Source organism: Sciurus vulgaris (assembly GCF_902686455.1).
Source record: "Sciurus vulgaris genome assembly, chromosome: 16".
NCBI classification, from domain to species: domain Eukaryota; kingdom Metazoa; phylum Chordata; class Mammalia; order Rodentia; family Sciuridae; genus Sciurus; species Sciurus vulgaris.
In genome coordinates, this window is record NC_136477.1 from 48,107,764 (window position 1) to 48,131,121 (window position 23,358).

Here is a 23,358-nt window from a genome sequence, read left to right on the forward strand (position 1 = left end):
TAATAAACTTTCTAATGTTTCTTAGTTTTTTTTTGCCCCTGGTATTTCTCCAGGAGACACTGGAGAACCCAGAACTTTGATTGAGAGGACAAGGGGAATATATATATATATATATATATATATATTTTTTTTTTTTTTTTCAAAAAAGGCTTTATTTGGGGCTGAGTCACAGACTCAGTGGTAGAGCACTCACCTAGCATGTGTGAGGCACTGGGTTGGATCCTCAGCACCACACATAAATAATAAAATGAAGTTGTCTACCTAAATAAATAAAAGGTAGTTGTCTACCTACAACTACAAAAGTTAAAAAAAAAAAAAAAAAAGGCTTAATTCTGGCAAAAGCAGTTATTTTAGAAGAGTGGTCAGTAGACATCTGATTTTAAGAGACTCAGTCAAAAGAATTCTGTGGTGCCAGGTACAGTGGTGCTTGCCTGTAATCCCAGTGAATCAGGAGACTGAGGCAGGAGTTTTGCAAGTTAAGGCTACTCTCAGCAACGTTGGGAGACTGTGTCTCAAAATAAAAATTTTTGAAAAGGAGTGTTCTTGGGTTCAGTTCTCAGTAATACACACACACACACACACACACACACACACACACACAGACAAGATTTTGTAGTTATGATTCCATTCCAATTTTCCAAAAGCAACATCTGTTCATGGGTGGGGTTGAATTTTTGTTTTGAAATGTTTTAACTGGTGTGTTAGCATTCCCTTTGTTCATTGAACTGAGTGAAAATTGAGAGCAGTATGAAAACTGATTTTTTTCTGTTACATATATCAACTAATATCAATGGTATTATTTCATACAGTTTGTGAACTAATCTAACATCTGATTATTGAATTCTTTATCCATAGTGTCTATGTTTTCTGTCTTCTGCTATACCATGGGAGATTGATAAGACCCATTCTCTCTGATTGCTTCTAGCAGAAGGGAATTTTAAAAAGGTTGACAGGGAAACCTGGCTTATTGATCATGAGATAAGCATATTTTCAAAATCAGTTTCTGCAGCTTTTAATGATATCTTCTCTATTATTTTTCTCTTTTATCTCTTAGGTAGACACACACATATCTGTTATTTTACCTACTGTTCATGAGGTGGATCTTTTCAGGTAAAGAAAAAAACTTGATAACTGCATTTTTTCTCTTGCTTTGTGATATTGTTTGTTGAGAAAAATAAATGTTCTTATATAGGATATGTAAAAAATTGGAAGAAAACACTCAATGTTTTTTAAAAATATTTTTAGTTGTAGATGAACACAGTGCCTTTAATTTATTTATATATGGTGCTGAGGATTGAACCCAGTACCTCACACCTGCTAGGCAAGCACTCTACCACTGAGCCACAACCCCAACCCACTCATAAAGTTTTACATGATAAAAATCAGTGTTTACCAGCCTTAAAAAAAGAAAGCCAAATCAGTGTTCTCTAGTTGTGGTGGCACATACCTGTAATCCTAGTGATTTGGTAGGCTAAGGCAGGAGGATGACAAGTTTGAGGCCAGCCTTAGCAACTTGGCAAGACCCAAGCAACTTAGTGAGACCCTGCCTCAAAATAAAAAGGATATAGCTCAGTGGTAAAACACCCTGGGTTTAATTCCTAGTATGAAAAAGGAAATTTTTTTTTCAATTAATGATTAATGGTTCATCCCTAGCTGCCTGCATTTTAATAAGCTTTGACAGAGAAATTTGGATATGGGCTGGCTATTATATAGTAAAAGCAAATTGTTTTTTCTTTGGTATGAATGGTTTTGGAATGATGTTAGAAAATACACTTTTTTGGGGGGCGGGGCTGGGGATATAGCTCAGTTGGTAGAGTGCTTGCCTTGCATGCACAGGGCCCAGGGTTCAATCCCCAGCACCGCAAAAAAACAAAACAACAAAATACACTTTTTTAGTGATGTTAGAATATACACTATTTTTGGAGATGCATTTTGAAGTATTTTCAGGTGAAATATCATGAGGTTTGTGCTTTATTTTAAAACACATCAGTAAGAAAAAAATAAATGATGTAAAAACAGCAAATACTAATTGTTAGTTCTAGGTGATATGTATATGGGGATTTTACATTATTGTCTTTATTTTTTGTATGTTTAAAAAATTACTGATATTTGTGCTATGATAATAATTACCCCCCTCACTAACACCTTTGATTAGTGTCTCTTTTGAATATCTTACTTGTTAATGTTTTCAAACTAGGATGTTTGTTGTTACTGTTGTTGTTGTTGTTGTTGTTGCTGCAGCTGCTGCTGCTTTGCTTTGGCAGTATTAGGGATTGAGTCCAGGACCTTGTACATGCTAGGCAAGTACTCTCTCACTGAGATATATCCCCAACCCAGTTTGTTGTTTTTTTAATACTTCTCAAAGTATTTAGAAAACTAAACTTTGAAAAATAATCTCACACAGTGATAGTACTGTGTGAAGCATTTAATATCTGATGATTAGATTAGCATTTTGTCTATAACAATATTCTATTTTGTGTGTGTAGGACTTAATTATATATATATGAATCTGAATGAGAATTTAAATATATACCAATTATATTGAAGCACTATAGCTATACCAAGACTAAGTTTGAAAGCAAAGAACAGACATCTGATCTGGAAAGGCTTATGAGGCTGAGTGGCAGAGATTGCAGTTGAATTTAGGGACCTGTGTGCCTCCTTTTACTTGGACAAGACTTGTTAGGCTTCTGTTGATTCTGAAGACCATGTGTTTGGTTTCATCTCTCTTCTGTTGACCACAGAAACAGTCCTCTATTAACTTTTAAAGTTGAGATTGGAAATGAGCAGTTTTCTAAACTAGTTGAAAGAAACTGTCATTTTCTTGGCTTAGAGTCAGTCAGGAGCACTTATCTTACGTGACCATTGGTTCCTAGGCATATTTTTATGACTTTCCCCCCTCATATCTCCTTGTATCTTGAGAATGAAGAGATTTTGGCTTTCTATGCATTGGCTAAGTAGACAGTAGGTATGGGATATCATTGCTTTTAGACCTTCTTAGTGGATAGAACTAGGGTGTGTTGGGTGGGGGATAGGGAATAAATGCACATAGACACACATAATATGTATCTTATATACATATTTATTTCTGTACCTATATATATTGATAACCATTAAGTTATACTGATATCCTCAGTTATAGAGCACTGTGACAGGGTTTATTCTAGTTTTCTCCATTTTCATGTTTGTATTTATTTTCTCTGATTGAATAGCCTCCTATTATTTTTACTATCAAAAGAATTGAGCCAAGTGAGCAGCTTGGGAGACAGGCAGAAGGATAACAAGTTTGAGGCCAGCTTCAGCAACTTAGTGAGACTGTCTCAAAATAAAAAGTACTGGGGATGTAATTCAGTGATAAAGCACCCCTGGACTAGTCCCTAGTACAAAAAAGTTAAAAAAAAAAAAAAAAAAAAAAGCATACACACACATACTGGCTTTTTTTATTGGTCTGAAGGTAGTGAATTATCTGAATTGATGGTTCACAGTTACAAATGAAATTTCTTATTCTGTTCTCCCCTCTTCCTACTATTGAATATGATCATAAAAAATAAGTGAAAAAAGGCATTGGCTTTTCTCTTCTTCATATTTTTGTGGTACTGCGGATTGAACCAGGGCCTCAGGCATGATAGTAAGCACATGCTCTACCACTGAGCCCAGCTCTAGCTCATAAATTAAGTATATACAAATAAATGCCCCCTTAGAAAATTAGTTTTAAAATTTCCTTCAAAGTATTTAGATCAGAAATTCAAATTATTAATATTAATAAAATAGAAAATAAAATACAGCTATCATATAGTAAAACAGTTTATATGCTTTTGTTTGTCAGCTATTTCATTTGTCAATAATGTATTTAATTTTAAAAAATTGATATGAGTCAAATTTATATATACTTTCATGTGCATAAAAGAACTTAGAAGCTAGTGTGTGGTGCATGCATATAGTCCCAGCTACTTGGTAGGCTAATGCAGAGGACCAAAAGTTTGAGGTCAGTCTGGGTAACACAGTGAGACCCTGCCACTTATAAGAAAAGTGAGGGAGCCAGGGTAGTAGCTCAATGGTAGTGTATGCTCAAGGCCCTGGATTTAATCCCAGCACTACTAAATAAATAAATAAAGCTTTTGATTATACATTGCCATGTTTTCAATTAGTGTATCACATCAAGATACAAATACCAGGAAGAATTTAGATCAATGTAAAGTTTTTTGAATGATTATCTAGGGATTTAAAAAGCAGGATTGGATAGATAACAAAATATTTCTTCTCTATAAACACCTTCCAGGTGTTTCTGCCCAGTTTTCCTTCATAGTCAGATGCTTTGGGAGCTGGTGCTATTGGGGGAGCCCCTTGTGGTCATGGCACCATCACCATCAGAGTCATCAGAAACCGTACTGGCCCTTGTTAAGTGAGTATTCCTTCCTGATGGTGATATTTGCTGCACTTTCCCATCTGTGGTATGTTTCCCGATACATTACTACTTACACAGTAATTCTGTCAAAAGGTAGTATTTATTATAGCACAATTTTATGAACAAGAAAATTGATTCCAGTTCCATGAGGGCTAGAACTCTGTCTTTGTTGTTATGAGCAACAAGCATGTTCATTCACATACCTGAAGTTAGATCTTGAAAACTATTAGCATGCGAATGGTAAGGGTTTAATCAAAGACACATAACTAGTGAATGGGAGAGACAGAATTTCACACTTTTCTGCACCAAAATCAATGTTTTTTTCATTATACCATTCCACATTGCATATTTCCATTTGTTTTTTTAGTTCCCCAAAATGAATTTGTTATTTTATCAAAATAAATAAGTTATCCCAGTGGGTATATACAGTTTATACAGATGTTTCTAGTTATAGAGTAGGACCTTTAATTTTTGTCCATTGTTTTACATGTTCTTCTTGTTCCACAGCTGTATTTCTCCACTAAAGTATTTCAGTGATTTCCGACCTTATTTCACTATTCATGATAGTGAATTCAAAGAATATACTACTCGTACTCAAGCTCCGTGAGTAAACAGAATAACTTTTATTCATCAGGTATTAACTTTATAACCAAAATTATGTAGAAGTATTTTTGGTAATAAATTTTTAACTTAAATGATTAATTATAGGCAGAGTGATTTTTATTAAGGAAGGTTTGAGGAGCTGCTGGTAATAATTAATATTTCAAGTGTAACTAACTTATTTGGGCAATTAATGGAATCTGTATTGTCATTAGACTGTACTTTTGTTCCTGCTGTCATTATAAAAATCTTTCCAATATGTAGGAAGGAAAGAATAATTTTCCCTTTTTCTTTCAGCTGCTGTTCTATTGCTTGTCTTTTCACAGCTAAGTTTCTAAAACAACAACAAAAATCTCTGTTTAATGTCTACACTTCTTGATTTTCTTGTTACTTCTCAGTCAATTGCAAGTCGACTTTTCTGCATCCACTGAATTTATTTTTTGCCATATTCATCAAGTCATTTCTCACTTCCTGACCCAGATGATACATTATTGCATATTTTTTTCTACCTTTTCTTTCTTGAAATTATTTTAGTTCTTGATCCCACTCTTTTCTGGCTTTCTGGTGGTACATTTCAGTCTGTTTTACAGACTTTTTCCTAAGTGTTGATGTTCTCTAGTGTTGTGTTCTGGTCTTGATTTCATTCTGATAATTCTTTCTGTGTAGTTTTGCCAGTACCCATGACCTCTGATAAAACATTATATGAGGAACTGGGAGTGTAGCTTGGTGGTGGAGTGCTTGCCTAATATTTTCAACGCTCTGGGTTCAATCCACAGTAATGGGGGGAAAAAAAAGAAAATAGAAAGCAAAGAAAGAAAGAGAAAAGACCCTCTGCTGCCAGTTGTGGTGGCACATACTTGTAATCTCAGTAACTTAAGAGACAGGAGAATTGCAAGTTCAAAGCCAGCTTCAGCAGTTTAATGAGATCCCGAGCAACTTAGCAGGACCCTGTCTCAAAAAATAAAGAGGGCTGGGATATGGCTTAGTGGTTAAGTGCCCCTGGGTTCAATCTCAGTACCAAAAGCAAACAATTGGTGCAGCCACTCTGGAAAGCAATATGGAGTTCCTCAGAAAACTTGGAATGGACCCACCTATTGACCCAGTTATCCCACTCCTCAGTTTATACCCAAAGGACTTAAAATCATCATACTACAGTGAGGCAGCCACATCAGTGTTTATAGCAGCTCAATTCACAATAGCTAGATTTTGGAACCAACCTAGATGCCCTTCAATAGATGAATGGATCAAGAAACTGGTGTATATATACACAATGGAATATTATTCAGCCTAAAGAAGAATACAATTATGTCAACCGCAGGTAAATGAATGGAATTGGAAAATATCATGCTAAGTGAAATAAGCCAGTCCCCAAAACCAAAGGCCAAATGTTTTCTCTGATAAGTGGATGATGATATGTACGTAATGGGGGTGGGGAGGTGGGGGATAAGAGAAGAATGGAGGAACTTTGGATTAGGTAGAGGGAAATGAGAGAGGGAGGAGGCAGGGGGATGAACGATGGTGGAATGAGACAAGATATCATTACCCTATGTACATGTATCAATATATAAATGGTGTGAATCTACATTATTTATAACCATAGAAAAGTTGTTCCCCATTTGTGTACAGTGAATCAAAATGCAGTCTATAAAAAAATAATAAAAGTCTGCATTTAGAAACCCATTTAAAAAACAAACAGAAAAACAAAACCCTCTATTAATGACTGAAACATATCCTCCTACCCCAAATCTGTGGGGTTCAGACCTATGTACCCAGGCTTTTAAAAATTTTTTTTTTATTTTTAGCTGTAGATAGGCACAATATGTTTATTTTGTTTATTAACATAGCACTGGGGATCAAATCCAGGGCCTCATGCATGCTAGGCGAGCGCTGTACCACTGAGCCACAACCCCAGTCCTATATTCAGGGTTTTGTCGTGTAAGCACATTGCCTCTTGCATGTCTGAATTTCATCTGAAAGTAAACATGTTCAAACGCGATTCTTTTTTACTCGCTCTTTTCTACCCTAATCTCATACCTGTTATTTTTTGCGTAAATGGCAATAGTTTTTATTTAGTTATCAGAAACTCAAATTGTCATAAATTTCTCCTCAATGTGCCCTCTCTCAAATTTTAACGAAATTCTTTCAGTTCAGCATCCTAAAATTTCTTTCATAACATTTATTCTTTCTGTTGCTCCCTTACCAGTCTTACTGTCTCTAGTCTTTCTCATATCCACTGTTGCTTTCCTCCTATTCCCTTCCCTTCTTTGTAGGGCAGCTCTTTTTCATTCATTTGACTTGTCTCCCCTTGGGTCTCTAATAACTTCTTGGCATATAAGATAACATCTAAATTTCTTAGATATAAACTTGGTACCTGCCTATCTGCTCTCATTTCTGACTACTCATCCTTCCCACTTTGTGTTCCATGAATGCTGAACTATGTGTAGTTCTATGAATAGACTACCATCTCATCTCATTGCATGGCATTTACTGTTTGTTCTCCTGCATTACCCTTAACCTCCTTTATCCACTTGGCAGAAAACTATTCATCTTTCATGTCTTCGTGTAAATGTCGTCTCTTTGGTGAGTCTGTCCTTTAATACTCTAGCAGACCACAGGCCTTCTTTGTGCTTATTGTGCATTTTATTCTACCTTCAGTGTCATAATTTTTGGCATCACATTTGGGTATACATGTCCTGTTTTCTGTGTGCTTTTCATCTTTATTTGTAGTACTAAATATGTTGCCTGGCACGTAATTGATATTTAATAAATTAAGTAAAGGAAAATATAATCTATATATTGTTCACTCAAAGGAAATTATAAATTATGCTTCATAGGTTTAACATTCATCTTTTTCTTACCTTTTTAAATTTTATTTCATTTTTATATAGGCCCTCTGTCATATTAGGAGTAACCAACCCTTTTTTTGCTAAAACACTCCAGCATTGGCCACACATTATTCGAATAGGAGACCTTAAGCCTGCAGGTAAAGTATAAATGTGGTATTCTATTCTTAGTGTGTAATGTGGCTGAATAGGTTTATTTCTTCCCTTTTGTTTTCGTTCCTTGATTGCTTACATTGTTGGAGCTTTCTTTGAGGCAACCTACATAAAAGCCTTTGGGGAAGAGTATAAATTCCCATTAAAATATGTGGATTCTTTTTGGGGGGGGAATTTTAAAAAATTATAATTATTAATGAATGTTAATCATGTAAATGAATGGGTTTTACTGTGACATTTCCATACGTGTGTATGTCATACTTTGATCATGTCTGCCTTCCCTTTTATCTTCTCTTTTCTACCTCTCTCTCACTCCTCCCCACAGCTATCTTTACCTTGTCTAAAAGTCACTCTTCTACTTTTTTTTTTTTTTTAATTTTCTTTTGGACATATGAGAGAAAATATGCAGTACTTGTCTTTCTGTGTCTGACTTATTTCAGTTAATGTGATGTATTCCAGTTCCATCCATCTTCCTGAAAATGACATGGTTTCATTCATTGTGGCTGAATAATTCTCTGTTGTGTATATGTACCTAAAATTCTTTATTCTTTCATCTGTTGATGGGCACCTAGACTGATTCCATAGCCTAGCTATTGTGAATAGTGCTGCAATAAACATGAGTATGCAGATAACCTGTTTTGTAGGTCGACCGCTTTGCTTTTTGAAGAGTACCCAAGAGTGATATGGCTGGATCATATGGTATTTCTCTTTTTAGGTTTTTTGTTTGTTTGTTTGTGTATGAGGAGCCTCCATACTGTTTTCCTTAGTGACTTCCCACAACTTATAAGGGGTCCTATTTCTCCATATCCTTACCAGCATTTGTTGTAATTGTTATTTTGTCATTATTATTATTATTATTGGTTATAGCCATTCTGACTAGGGTGAGATGGAATCTCAGTATAATTTTGATTTGCATTTCCTTGTGGTTAAAGATATTGAAAATTTTCATATACATACACATGAAATATATGTATGTATTTTCATATTCATATGCCATTTGTACTTCTTTTGAGAAATTGTTAAGAACTTTTGCTCTTTTTGATTGGATTACTTATACTTTTGTTGTTGAAACTGTTTGAATTCTTAATGTATTCTGGATATTAATCCTCTGTGAGATAAAGAGCTGGTAAGATTTTCTCCTATTCTGTAAATTGTCTCTTTACTCTGTTGATTGTTTCCTTTCCTGTGCAGAAGCTTTTTAATTTATCTAATTCTATTTGTCAATTCTTGATTTTGTTTCCCGAACTACTGAAGTCCTGTTCAGGAAATCATTGCCTGTGCCTACATGTTAAAAATGTTTCCCTGTGTCTTCCTCTACTAGTTTCAGAGTTATAGATCATGCACAAGGTCCTTGATCCATTTTGAGCTGATTTTTTTTTTTTTTTTAAACAGGGTGAAAAATAGGGATCTAGTTTCAGTCCTCTACATGTTGATATTTAGTTTTCCCTGCACCATTTGTTGAAGAGACTGTCTTTTCTCCAGTGTATGCTTTTGGCACCTGTGTCAAGAATCAATTGGCTATAGATACATAGGTTTATTTCTAGGTCCTCTATTGTATTTTATTGGTCTGTGTATGTTTTTAATGCCAATACGATGCTGTTTTTGTTACTGTGGATCTGTAGTATATTTTGAAATCTGATATTATCAGGCTTTCATACAATTCTGTGAAGAATGACATTGATATTTTGATGGGAATTACATTGAATCTGTATATCACTTTCAGTAGTATGATCATTTTGACAATACCGTTTCTCTCAGTCCATGTGTTTTCTCCCCTCTATTAGTATATTATTCAGTTTCTCCCTTCAGAGTTTTGTAATTTTCCACGTCCTTGTTTGGATTTATTGCTAGGATATTTTTGTTGTTGGTGGTGTTGTTTTTTCTTTTGATGCTATTGTGAATGGATTGTTTTCCTGATTTCTTAGCAAGTTCATTATTAGTGTATGGAAAAGCTACTGATTTTTGTATGTTGATTTTGTATCCTGGTACTTCGTTGAATTTGTTTTTAAAATCTCAGAGTCTGTTTTTTTTTTTTTGTTTTTTTTTTTTTTTTTTTTTTGGTTTCTTGGTTTTTGTTTTTTTTTTTTTTTTGGTACCAGGGATCTAACTACTCAGGGGCACTCAACCATTGAGCCATATCCCCAGCCCTATGTTTTATTTTTTATTTGGAGACAGGGTTTCGTTAAGTTGCTTAGCATCTCGCTGTTACTGAGTTTGGCTTTGAACTCATGATCCTCCTGCTTCAGCCTGCTCAGCCCCTGGGATTCCAGGCAGGCACCACACCCAGCTAAGATCTCAGAATCTTTTGGTGGAGTCTTCAGGGTTTTCTAAGTTTGGAATCATATCATCTGCATTCAGGGATAATTTGGCTTCTACCTTTCCTATTTGTATCCCTTTTATTTCTTTCTCTTACATAATTATTCTGGCTAAAATTTCAAATATACTATATTTGGGTATATTTCAAGTACTATATTGATCAAGAGTGCTGAGTCCTTTGTCTCATTCCTGATTTTAGTGGAAATGCATTCTCTTTTTTTCCCTTTCAGTATGACGTTGGCTGTGGGATTGTTGTATATAACCTTTATTAGTTTGAAGTGTAATCTTTCTACACCTAGATTTATTCAAGGCTTTTATTGTGAAATGGTACTTGATTTTATCAAAGGCTTTTTCTGAATCTATTGAGTTGATCTTGTGATTTTATCCTTAATTCTTTTTATGTGCTATACTGTGTTTATTTATTCATTTATCGTAGTACTAAGCATTGAACCCAGGGATACTCTACTTCCCCAGCCCTTTTTATTTTGAGACAGAGTCTCACTAAATTGCCCAGGCTGACTGGGATCTTGTGATCCTTCTGCTTGAGCCTCTTGAGTAGCTGGAATTACAGGTGTGTGTCACTGCACCTGGCTTTTATTACCTTCATTGATTTGCATGTGTTGAGCCATCCTTGCATCTTTGAAATGAAACCAACTTGATCAATATAAATAAATATATATATAATATATATTATATATTAATATAAATAAATATATATAATATATATATTATATATGTATTAATATAAATAAATATATATAATTATATCAAATATATAATATATAATATATATATTATATATAATATATATTATATATAAATATAATATATTTATATCAATATAAATAAATATATAATATATATTATATTATATATATTTATTTATTTGGTACTGGAAATGAAACATAGGGGTGCTTAACCCCTGAGCCACAGCCCCAGCTCTTATTTTATATTTTATTTTGAAACAGGATTTCACTGTGTTGCTTAGGGCCTTAGTAAGTTGTTGAGGCTGGCCTTGAACTCAGAATCCTCCTGCCTCAGCCTCCTGAGCCACTGGGATTACAGGCATGCTCCACTGTGTCCAGCTTGTATGAATTTTTTATGTACTTTGGAATTAAATTTGCAAATACCTATTGAGGATTTATGCATCCATGTTCATCAAGGATGTTGGTCTATAGTTTTTTTTTTTATTTATTTATTTTTTTTAATAACATAGTTTGAGGAACTTGGGTTGGTTCTTTAAAATCTGGTAAAATTCAGCAGTAACCTGTCCAGTTCTTGACTTTTCTTTGTTGAGGGACTTTATTACTGCCTCATTATTACCGCTTGTTAATGATATATTTATGTTTTTTATATTCTCTTGGTTAAAAATTGGTAAGTTGTTTGTGTCCAGAAATCCATTTCTAAATTTTCCAGTTCATTGGTGTATAGTTTTTCAAAATATTACCTAACGATGCTATGAATTTTGGTGGTATCTTTTGTAATATCCCCTTTTTCATCTCCAATTTTATTTATTTATGTTTTATTTTTCTTTTTGATTAGTTTAGTGTAGGGTTTGTCAATTTTGTTGTTTCAAAGAACCAGTTGTTGCATTGATCCTTTATATATATATATATATATATATATATATATATATTTTTTTTTTTTTTTTTTTTTTTTTTTTTTTTTTAGTCTGTATTCCATTTATTTCTACCCTGATCTTTGTTATTTCTTTCCTTCTTCCGATTTTGGGTTTAGTTTGTTCTTATATTTCTGAGACCTTAAGATACATTATTAGATTATTTATTTAAGATTTTTTTTTAATCTAGGTATTCATAGCTATAAACTTCTTAATGTGACTTTTACTGTAACCCATAGGTTCCAGTATGTTGAGTTTATTTTCATTTGAGTCTATGAATATTATAGTCCTCCCCCCAATTTTTTCAATGCCCCACTGTTTGTTCAAGAGTATATAATTTCTGTAGTTTTCTCTTGCTGTTGATTTCTAGTTTCATTCTATTATAATTTGATAAAATTATTTCAGCTTTTTGAATTTATTAAGACTTGCTTTATGGCCTAATATATTATGTGTTTTGGAAAAGATCCATGTGCTGATGAAGAGAATATGTGTTCTCCAGTTGTTGGGTGGAATATTCTGTGTATGTCCTTTAAAACTATTTGATCTGTTGTTTAACTCTCATGTTTCATTGTTGATATTTTTTGTCCTACTGCTCTATCTTTTGGTAAGAATAGGGTGTTGAAGCCACCCACTGTTATTGTATTGGAGCCTGATATCTCCCTTTATATCTAGGAATATTTGTTTTATAAAATTGGGTACTGTTATATTCAGTGCAGTTATATTTACAATCATATCTTCTTGATAAATTGTTACCTTTATCAATATGTAATGACCTTCTTTGTTCTGATTTTGGCTTAAAGTCTCTCTTATGTAAGTATAGTTACTCCTGTTTGCTTTTGGATTCCATTTACTTAGAATAACATTTTCCATCCCTTCACTTTCAGTCTATGTCTTTGGCAGTTAGGTGAGTTTCTTGCATCATATTGTTGGGTTTTGTTTTTAGTCAAATCAACAAGTATCTTCTATGATGCTGGTTAACATTGGTCATGAATTCCCTTAGTTTGTGCTTAGCATGGCAGGTCTTTATTTCTTCTAGGTTCTGAAGGATACCTTCGTTGGGTATTAAAACTAGGCTGGTAGTGATTTGCTTTCAGGACTTGAGATAATCTTTCCATGCTCTCCTGGGCTTTAGAGATTTTTTTTTTTTTTTTTTTGCGGTACTGGGGATTGAACTCAGGGAACTCTACCAGCTGAGCTATCTCCCCAGCCCTTTTGAGATTATTCTGAGAAATCTTCTGTTATGCTGATGGGTTTACCTTTAATTGTGACTTGGTGCTTCTCCCTTGCAATTTTTTTTAATACCTTCATTATTTGTTTATTTAGGTTTCTTTCTTTTCTTCTTCTTCTTCTTCTTCTTCTTTTTTTTAATGTGGTGCTGGGGATCAAACCCAGTGCCTCATGTATGCTAGGCAAACACTCTACCACTGAGTCACAACCCCAGCCCCCTTTGCAATTTTTTTGTTGTTGTTGTTTTGTTTTGGTTGTACTGGAGATTGAGCCCAGGGGCACACTATCACTGAGCTAAAACCCTGGCTCTTTTATTTTTTCTTTTGATACAGGATCTTGCTAAGTTGCTGAGGCTGACTTCAAATTTGTGATTCTCCTTCATCAGCCTTCTGAGTCACTGGGAATACAGGCATGTACCATCATACCCAGCCTCTTGCAACTGTTAATATTCTTTCTTTGTTCTATACTTTTGAGACTTTATAATATTATCATGGAGATATTATTTTCTGGTTTTGTCTATTTGGGGTTCTGAATGCCTTTTGTACCTGGATGTCCATGTCTTTTCCAAGATTTGGAAATTTTCTTGCTATTACATCGTTAAATAATTTTCCTATTTCTCTTCTCTTCTCTCTCTCTCTCTGCAGTACTGGAGATTGAACCAAGGGCTTATTGCATGCTAGGTGAATATCACGGAGCTATTTAGTCAGTACTTTTTACTCTGAGACAGCATTTCACTAGGTTACCCAGACGGTCCTGACCTTGGAATCTTTCTGCCTAAACTTCCAAGTAATTGGGATTATAGACAAGTGCCATCATGCCTGGTGCTGAATAGGTTTTCTATACTTTCAGCATGTAGTCTTCTCCTTTTATCTATTCCAAATAGGTATATTTTGGTCTTACAATGGTGTTCAGAGATCTTTTATGTTTTCTTCATTCTTCCTTATTTTTTTTCCTTTTTTTTTGGCTGTCTGAATGTGATAATTCCTAAGGTATTAACTTCAAGCTCACTTTTTCTGAGCTGGGCTGAGAGTGGAACTCAGCAGTAGGACAACTAGTATGATTGATGTACCAGATTCTGTCTCAACCATGGCATAGAAAGGAGAAAACAGCAACCTGTGCTGTTCAGAGCTTTGCTGTACCTCTTGATCTAGTCTACTGGTGATGGTTTCTACTGAATTTTTTATCTGACTTATTGAGCTTTTTATTTCCAAGATTTCTGTTTGATTCTTTTTAAAAATATCTTGATAATTACTCCATCATATCCTGCATCCTCTTGGAATTCATTGAGCTTTTTATAAAAATGATTCTTTTGACTTCTGTGTCTGGCATTTCATCCACTTAAACATCTTTGGAATCAGTTACTGGAGAGTTATGAGCATTAGGAGGTGTCATATTGCCATATATATATATATATATATATTACATTACTGTGTTTCTGTGTTGAGATTTGCACAGCTGTTGGGGTGAATATCTCTTCCACTTTTATGTGAGGGCCTTCTTAGTAAACAACCTTCTACTGATGATGTGCCCTTGGATATTGGTTTGTTGTGTGATGTTGACTTTAATTTCAGTTGGTCTCTATAATGTAATCTCCCTATGACTTCATTAGGTGTGATTAGTGGGTTTTGACACAGTGTGTGCTGTGTTGGTCTGAGGGAACCCACAACAGTGGTCCCTCTGGTAGTTAGAACAGGTATGGTGTAGATAACAATGTGTATGAGGTACACCCTCAGTGGTTATTCCCCAGCCTTGTCAGCAGTATATAGTCTGATAGGGTGTGGAAGCAAGTTGTGCTGAAGTCCCTCATAGATGCAGTGTCCACAACTGTTGTGCTGTTTCTCACTGCTGTTGTCATAGGGGTCCAGAAGCAGGACTTCAGCACCTGCACCCTGATGTGCCTGATTGGAGCTGGGCTAATAACTGGTGTTTTTATGTCCCTATTCTTTCAGGTGAATTATTCACCAGAGTACAAGTGGGCCTAGGTTCCAGCTGGAGTAAGGTGCACTTTTTCTGAGCTGCCCTGAGAGTGGAACTCAGCAATAGGACAACTAGTATGATTGATGTACCAGATTCTGTTCCAACCATGGCATAGAAAGGAGAAAACAGACAATAACAACAACAATATATTAAAAACAAACCAGATAAATAAAGTAAAGTAACTGGACGTGGTGGCACATGCCTGTAATCCCAACAGCTCAAAGGACTAAGGAGAATTGCAAGTTCAAGGCCAGCCTCAGCAACTTGGCAAGGCCCTAAGCAACTTAATGAGATCCTGTTTTAAAATAAAAGAAGGACTGAGGATATGGCTCAGTGTTATGCACCCCTGGGTTCAACCCTGGTACCAAAAAAAAAAAAAAAAAGTAAAAACAAAAATAACAGCCACAACACCAACAACAACAGAAAAGGGGAAACCAATGTAAAATAAACCAGTGTTAAAAAATAGTAAAAATAAAATTAATATTTAAAAGGAGAAGAGAAAATAAAAATTACAACTTGTAAAAGAGAAAAGAAAAAGGGGGAATGCAGGAAAAAAGTAAAAGAGTAGAAGAAAATAGTGTGAAAAGGAAAGAAAAAAGGAAGAAAAGAAAAAATTACTAAAAGCAGAGGTGGGGGCTGGGGTTGTGACTCAATGGTAGAGCGCTTGCATAGTTTGTGTGAGGCCCTGGGTTTGATCCTCAGCTTTACATAAAAATAGATAAATAAAAAAGAGGTATTGTGTCCATCTACAACTAAAACAAACAAACAAACAAACAGGAGTAGTATATGCCTGTATTCCCAGCTATTTGGGAGGCTGAGGCAGGAGGATTTCAAGTTCAAGGCTTGTTGGAAACTTGGCAAGGCACTCTCAAAAATGAAGGGGCTGGGTGTGTAGCTCATTGGTAGAGCATTTGCCTAACACATGTGAGGCACTGGGTTCAATCCTTAACACCACATAAAAATTAATAAAAGTATTGGGTTTATCTACAACTAAAAGAATAAATAAATAAAAATGAAAAGTACAGCTCAGTGGTAGAGCACATCTAAGTTCAATTCCCAGTATCAGAAAAAAAGGTAGAAGAAGAAAAGTGAGAAAAAGAAAAAAAATATATATATATACAAATAAAAACTGGCAATAATAAAAGTATTAATAAAAAATAAAAATTTCCTTTCCAGTGAAGTGCTCAGTTGTGCAGACAATGGCAGATATTTGCAACCTGTGCTGATCAGAGCTTTGGTTTGTGTCATTTTAGGCTTCTTGTAGAGAGCAGAGGCTGGGGATTTTTCTCCTACTTGTTTCCTCTGTGATGCTTGCCAGGCAACCAGCATGAGTGGTTTATGACTATAGTCAGGTGGATTACCTCTCAGCTGCCCCGCATGCCAGAATGAGATAGGGCAGACTTTGGCTCTCCTGGCAAAGATTTACTCCAGACTTATCTGGGTTGTGCAGTCCAAGAGCAGAGGAGGTGCTGACATTGCAGCATATTACCAAGCTAGAACAGAATGTGGAACTGGTTTGGCACAGGTTCCTTCCAGTGCCCTTTATGCTGCACAGTCCAAGGGCAGGGCCGACATGGGTGTTGCAGCATGTCAAGGACTCCATTGCCTTTTGTGCTGCACACTCAGAGGATGGAGAGAGGTTGGGGGTGGTTAGCAGCAGACCCTGCACAATCCACTGCCATGACACTGGTGTTTTGTGACCTAGATCCTATGTGAAAATGTAGAATCCTTTGACTCTCTGAACTTTCACTGAAATAATTGGAACATAAGAAATCTAAAGTTATTATTTAATAACTTTATTATATGCTACTTTTGAAAATTACTCCTTTTGGTATACACAGGTACATTTAATATATTATTTAATAATATTTCTTAAGCTATCCCCTTTATTGTACATATAGATTAATGCATTAGAGTCAGAGATAACATCTTAAATCATGTTATTTATAAATATTGGACTCAGTCTTAATCTGAAATCCTTAGAAACCTTATGAGATAGGGGAAAGAGAAAAGAGCTTCACCTTGGCAGTCAGGGCTATGTGATATTAGAAAAGCTTCTGTAAGCCTCATGTTCTTTGATTGAATACAGTTACCTCTTGCATGGCACTCTGTAAAGGTCATGGTCCCCTACGATTCTATTGGTGTTCTGTATACTAGTGATAGTTCAGAGAGCAGCAATTAGAGTATACTAGAATCTTCGGTATAAGAAGATAGGAGAATTTAAAAAAAAATCTTAATCTTCATATTTATTTTCATGGTTTGGTTCTGTTAATCTAGACTATTTGATTAATTGTAATATACTAGGCTACTGTTTATTTTTTCTTCCCATTGAAATAAAGGCTGTCTTGGGGATATGGGTAGGGAACTTTTATACAAAATCATTATTTCAGTAGTAAGAACTGATAAATGTATTGAAGAAATCACCATACTATTTTCCAAAGTGTTCCAGTACTTACATTCTTAACAAAATATATGAGGTTTCCCATTTTTTTTTCCTTCCTTCCTTTCTTTCTTTCTTTTTTTTTTTTTGATACTGAGGTTGAATTCAGGACCTTGTGCATGCTAGGCAAGTGCTCTACCACTGAGCCTTATCTTCAGCTCTTCAACTCTTGAGGTTCCCAGTTCTTTACATCCTTGCCAACATTTGGTACTGTCTTTTTCATTATGACCATCTAATGTGTGAGACACTGGGAGTTTTTTGTTTGTTTGTTTAAATATTTTTTTAGTTGTCAGTGGACCTTTATTTTTATTTATTTATTTATTCATATGTGGTGCTGAGATCGAACCCAGTGCATCACACATGCCAGGCAAGCACTCTACCACTGAGCCACAACCCCAGCCCCAAGAGACGGTGGTTTTAATTTGCTTTTCCCTAATGATATTGAGCCTATAATATGTTGTGCTAAATATGGTTGATTGAGAGAGGATTTGCTGGTCCTTTGGGTTAGAGTAAAAGGAAACAGAAAATAAGCATGTAAGTACTTATTCAAACCATTGTGGTTTTGACTCTTGGACATTCTTTGGATTCTTGGTGCCTGAGTTAGAGAGATGGCATTTTAGTTATCTGTTAAATATGTATTAACGGATATGAACTTATGAAGGCCCAGGAGTCTGATGCTGAATTATGTAAAGCACGTCCCTAAGATTTTAGATAAGAGATAAGAATTAATATATGGGAATAGGTGAACTAAATTGATAAAAACTGTGGGCTAGGGAATCAAAAACATTTTAGAAACCTGAGGTTTTCTGGATTCTTTGCTTTCTCTCAATCTGTTCCACAAGTCTGTAGGTTTTATCTCAATGGTGGTCCAGTAGCTCCCTCTCATCTTTCCTTGCTGCACCTTCCTTGCTTTAGGTTCTCTTTCCCTTAGGAGCAGTGCTCTACCATGCATACATGACATCCTCTAGTTTTCTCTCTTTCACTTCAGAATCCTGTGTGCTGCACAACAGCCCTGGCTTAGTCCTGTGATGGTGGCATACACTATTACCATCTTTGGCAGTGTGTGTGTTAGAATGCAGGTTCAATGATGTTATTCTACTGTTCTCACGAACTATTGCTCACAGGCCTATGCTTTCAATCTCTCATTTACCTTGGATGACAGACCTCTTTATAAAGTTTCTCTTGGTTTGACAGTACTTCTCAAACATCATCTCCTGCCCATTGTAGCAAGCTCCTAATTCTCGCTGTTTTGGCGTCATGGTTAAACATGACAGCTCTGATGTTGGATTGCCCTACTTAATACATTTTCTTAGGCATGTTATCTATATATCCCTGGATGTGTTTTTTCTATGTCTAGTTGTGATAGAGCTAACAACCTGCCTGAATGGGGCACTAATCAGTCAGAATAGATGACAACAGTAAACAGCTGATATTGGTGAATATCAGGTGAATATCAGTTTTGTTCATGCCTTAGTTTCTTTTTTTTGTGGGGGTGGGTACCAGGGACTGAACTCACTATTCTCAACCACTGAGTCACATTCCCAGCCCTATTTTGTATTTTATTTAGAGACAGAGTCTCACTGAGTTGCTTAGTGCCTCACCATTGCTGAGGCTGGTTTTGAACTTGTGTTCCTCCTGAGCCATTGGGATTATAGGCTTGTACCACTGCACCTGGTTCATGCCTTATTTTCTTCATCTTTAAAATAGGTATCATAAACACACTTTTATTGTGAAAATTAAATGCAATAATTTGTGCAGTTTTCCCAGAGCAGGGATGGCACAGCATAAGTATTCAGTAAATGACTATTAACTCTCCTAACCATTTGCCATAACTCTTCAAGCAGCATGTTCTTCATGCTCTGGATTTAACTCTTACCTGCAAGGTTCCCCCCCCCCCATTTACCCATAAGTATCTTTTTATTCCTCTTATAAGACTGCTTATATGTCATTTCCTCTAGGAATCCTCAATAATTTTCTCACTCCTTTGTCCAGGAAACTCTTCTTCCATGGTCTTCTGTTCGTAATTCTACCCTAGCATGTATTTCTCTGTATTGTTATCTTTGTCTTATTTTGCTATTAGACTGTAAGCCTCTTAGTATCAGGATTCAGTTGTTTTATTACTGTATTACATGTCCTGGCATTATTTACTGGATTAATGAAAAAATAATGCTTATCTGTGATTTTTTTAACATGTGTTTAAAGTTATCATCTGGGCAACTGACAAAATTGGCGTATAGACTGAATTATTTTTCAGAAAGTAAGATTGAAAGTTTTTCAAGGTAAAAAGATTATTAAAATATCTGTTTTACCATAGTGTGTACTCTTAAATTTTTTTTGACAATCTAAGATCGCAAGTGAAAATGTTCCTTGTTGCTACAATCCCAGCCCCATATATACCACATTTAGCAGTTTGATATATGTAATTATTTAAAAGAAGATATTATCTAAATTTAGATGCTTGAATTAGATAGTCTCTAGATTTTTTTTTTTTTTTTCAGTTCTTAGGTTTTTTTACTCCTTCTACAGAGAGAGGGAGGGCCGAAAATAGAAAAAAATGTTTTTTAAAGCATATATGTTCATGACACTTTTAAGTGTAATTCTGGAGGCATTTTTTTTCTGCCTATTATAAGGGTTGTTTAGGTTGTGGCTTCCCTTGACCACAAGACCAGGTCCTTCATCTGTACTAGACTCTTCAACATAGCAGTCTTCTGTCATCTGTACTAGACTCTTCAACATAGCAGTCTTCTGTCATCACAGGCTTAGACCTGTGATTGTTGCACATACACTCACCACTTGGTGGCAGTGTAAGTATCTGTAGTCCAAAGACAGACTTAGGAGAAAGCCTAGAAAATAAAACTTTCGAATATTATATCTTCGTGGTCACTTTGGAGTTTCTTTCTTTCCTATTTACTTTTTTTGTTGTTGTTGTTGATGGTGGTGCTGGGGATAGTACCCAGGGCCTTGTGCCTGCTAAGTACGTACTCCACCATTGAGCAACAGCCCCACCCTTCCATTTGCTCTTAAACGGTATCTTATTCCTATTTGGAACATTATTTTCCAGTTTCACATAATTTGCACATGCATTTTAAATTACAGATTGAGTAACAAAAAGGGAACAATTTTAAGTAATGGTAACTACATATTAAAAGATCAAATACATATATTTAGTACAGTTTTCCTGAATTGTTTTATAGTGTTAATAATCCACCATTCCCCTTTTCCAGTTTTAATATACTAGGAATGAACTCTTCAGTATTAACTGATGTTAAGAACACTTTATTTACAACACCCCTAACTAAGAAACAGGCAATAGATTATTAATCATATAAAATTCTAGTTTTGTGATATGTATGATTATAATCATTAATAAGGATGCTTATGCTATTTCCTTCAGGTGAAATTCCTAAGCAAGTTAAAGTGAAAAAATTGAAGAACCTAAAGACTCTGGATTCTAAACCTGGTATTGACTTCTTTTTTTTTTTTCCCTCCTTCTTCTTACTTTTATTTGCATTTATTTCTTGCTGAATTTATTCCCAGGCCATAAGTTTTTATTTCTTCAATTTCTTCTGGAATATCTTTTTCTTTTATGCAATCTTCTCTTCTGGTTTAGGAATACTTTTTTCCTTTTCAATGAGGATGATATAGTAGGGGAGCTCACAGATTGATCCAACCATGAGCTCTCTGAGTTGATGGCGCATCTTGTGTGCTTTGTTCACCTTGGTATGGTTAATAATCAGAGAATCTACATCTGAGTTCAGCATTACTCTCTGCACTTTTAAGCATGTGTAGCAAAAATTCTAAATTAAAAAATTTAACTCTTTAAATAAATGAAATTTAATTAAAATTTAACTTTTTAAGAACTTAATTTTATTCTAATTTAAATTCTAAATTCAAAAATTCTAGGCTACTGACCCACTGTTCAGCCCCACTTGGCCTGTAATACCAACCAACTCCACCATTGTAATACTAGAATTGCACATATTGGGCACATATTCCTTCTTTAAAGTGACTTCTTTCAAATACTTGGTACATTTTCATTTATGCATACCCTTGATGGCCTAGGCAGTTTCACAGGTGTTCTTAAAGTGCACATGAAGATTTGAACCTCTTGATTTGCATGATTTTGTGGGATTTTCTGAGTTAAGAGAATAGTGAACCATTTTTACAGATCACCTCAGGCCACTGAGCAGGAAGAGACTGGTATTGACTTTTATTAATTTTTAAATATATACTTCTCTGGTAGTTGAATTTTTCTTTACCTTCTTTTCTTCACTTCTTAGGAGTTTATACTTCCTACAAGCCATATCTAAATAGAGATGAAGAGATCATAAAACAATTACAGAAGGTAATTACTTGAGCATATTATTAAGTGTCTTTGTTCTGGTATATAATATCTATTTAGGCAATATGTGCTTTGTGAAATGGAGTCTCTTTACTTATTTATTTTCATACTGGGGATCGAAGCCACAGGTGCTCTACCACTGAGCTACATCTCCAGTTTTTTTTTTTGTTTTTTTTTTTTAATTTTGAGTCATGATCTTGCTAAGTTGCTGAGGTTAGCCCAAACTTGGAACCCTCCTACCTCATCCTCCAGAGATGATAGGATTACAGGTATGTGCCACCATGCCCAGGGAATCTCACTTTAAAACAAAAGTTTTATTGAAGTCAAGAGACTAAAGTAATAGCTTGAATATTGAAACTGTATCTACTAATGAGTGCCAATCTTTCTAGAAACTTGGGAGTTACAGTAAAAAAAAGTCATAGATTCTACCATGAGGTAGTTTAGTATCTAATGGTAAAAATGTAACTAGCATTAATATAGAAAATATAAAATAAAGATTTCTTCACTATGAACTGTTTTTTTTGTGTGTGTGTTACTTGAGATCAAACCCAGGGGTGCCCTACCAGAGAACTACATCCCTAACCCTGCTTTTTTTTGTTTTGTTTTGTTTTGTTTGTTTTTTTGAGATAGGATCTCTATAAGTTACTGAGACTGTCTTAAACTTGCAGGCCTCCTGCCTTAGCCTTCCAAGTAGCTGGAATTCAGGTGTGCACCATTGTGCACAGCATGAACTGATGTTTTTAAGTATAGGATGAATGATGTTCCCTAAGCTGTAGTCTCTTAAATTTTGCTTTAAAGATTCTGTTTGTTTAAATAAAATTTTTTAATTGAAGCAAAAACATAAAACTACATGTTATTGGAGTACCATGTGATGTTTTGATACTTGTATACATTGTATAATGCTTAAATCAGGTCAAACATACCTATCTCCTCAAATTTTTATTATTTCTTATGGTAAAAACATTCAAAGTTATTTTTTCTGACTTTTTGAGATATCAGTACATAATTGTTATCTATAATCACCCTATTGTGCAGTGTAGCACTCCAGAACTTCTTGCTCCTAATTGTAATTTAGAACCAATGGCTCACTCTTTCCCCATCTCCCCTCCTCTACTCTTCCAACTTCTGTCAAAAGATTAATTTCATAGGATGACATAATTAACTTCAAATTAAATTACTTCAAAATTAAGTTCTAGGTTTTTGATGTTGATATAAATGTATATTTACAAAGCAGTTGAACTTGGTAATTAATCATTGTTTTATATTTCTAGACACTAGAATATGGGTTCTCATTATTTCCTCTTTTAAGGGTGTGCAACAGAAACGTCCTTCTGAGGCTCAAAGTGTGATTCTCCGACGATATTTTTTGGAACTGACGCAAAGTTTCATCATTCCATTAGTAAGTTAACAAATATGTCTGCTTAATTTAGTGATTTG

The 23,358-nt window shown here is 35.0% G+C and overlaps 1 protein-coding gene across 1 annotated transcript in view; it reads left to right on the forward strand.

The window, feature by feature from the left end:
• The window catches only part of DENND6A (DENN domain containing 6A), a 57,033-nt gene that overhangs the window by 24,260 nt on the left and 9,415 nt on the right, over positions 1-23,358 (forward strand). The window contains 7 exon segments of the mRNA XM_079116458.1: positions 1,055-1,110; positions 4,280-4,402; positions 4,913-5,008; positions 7,894-7,988; positions 20,974-21,039; positions 21,860-21,924; positions 23,231-23,320. Of these exon segments, the coding sequence (XP_078972584.1) occupies positions 1,055-1,110; positions 4,280-4,402; positions 4,913-5,008; positions 7,894-7,988; positions 20,974-21,039; positions 21,860-21,924; positions 23,231-23,320 (591 nt within the window).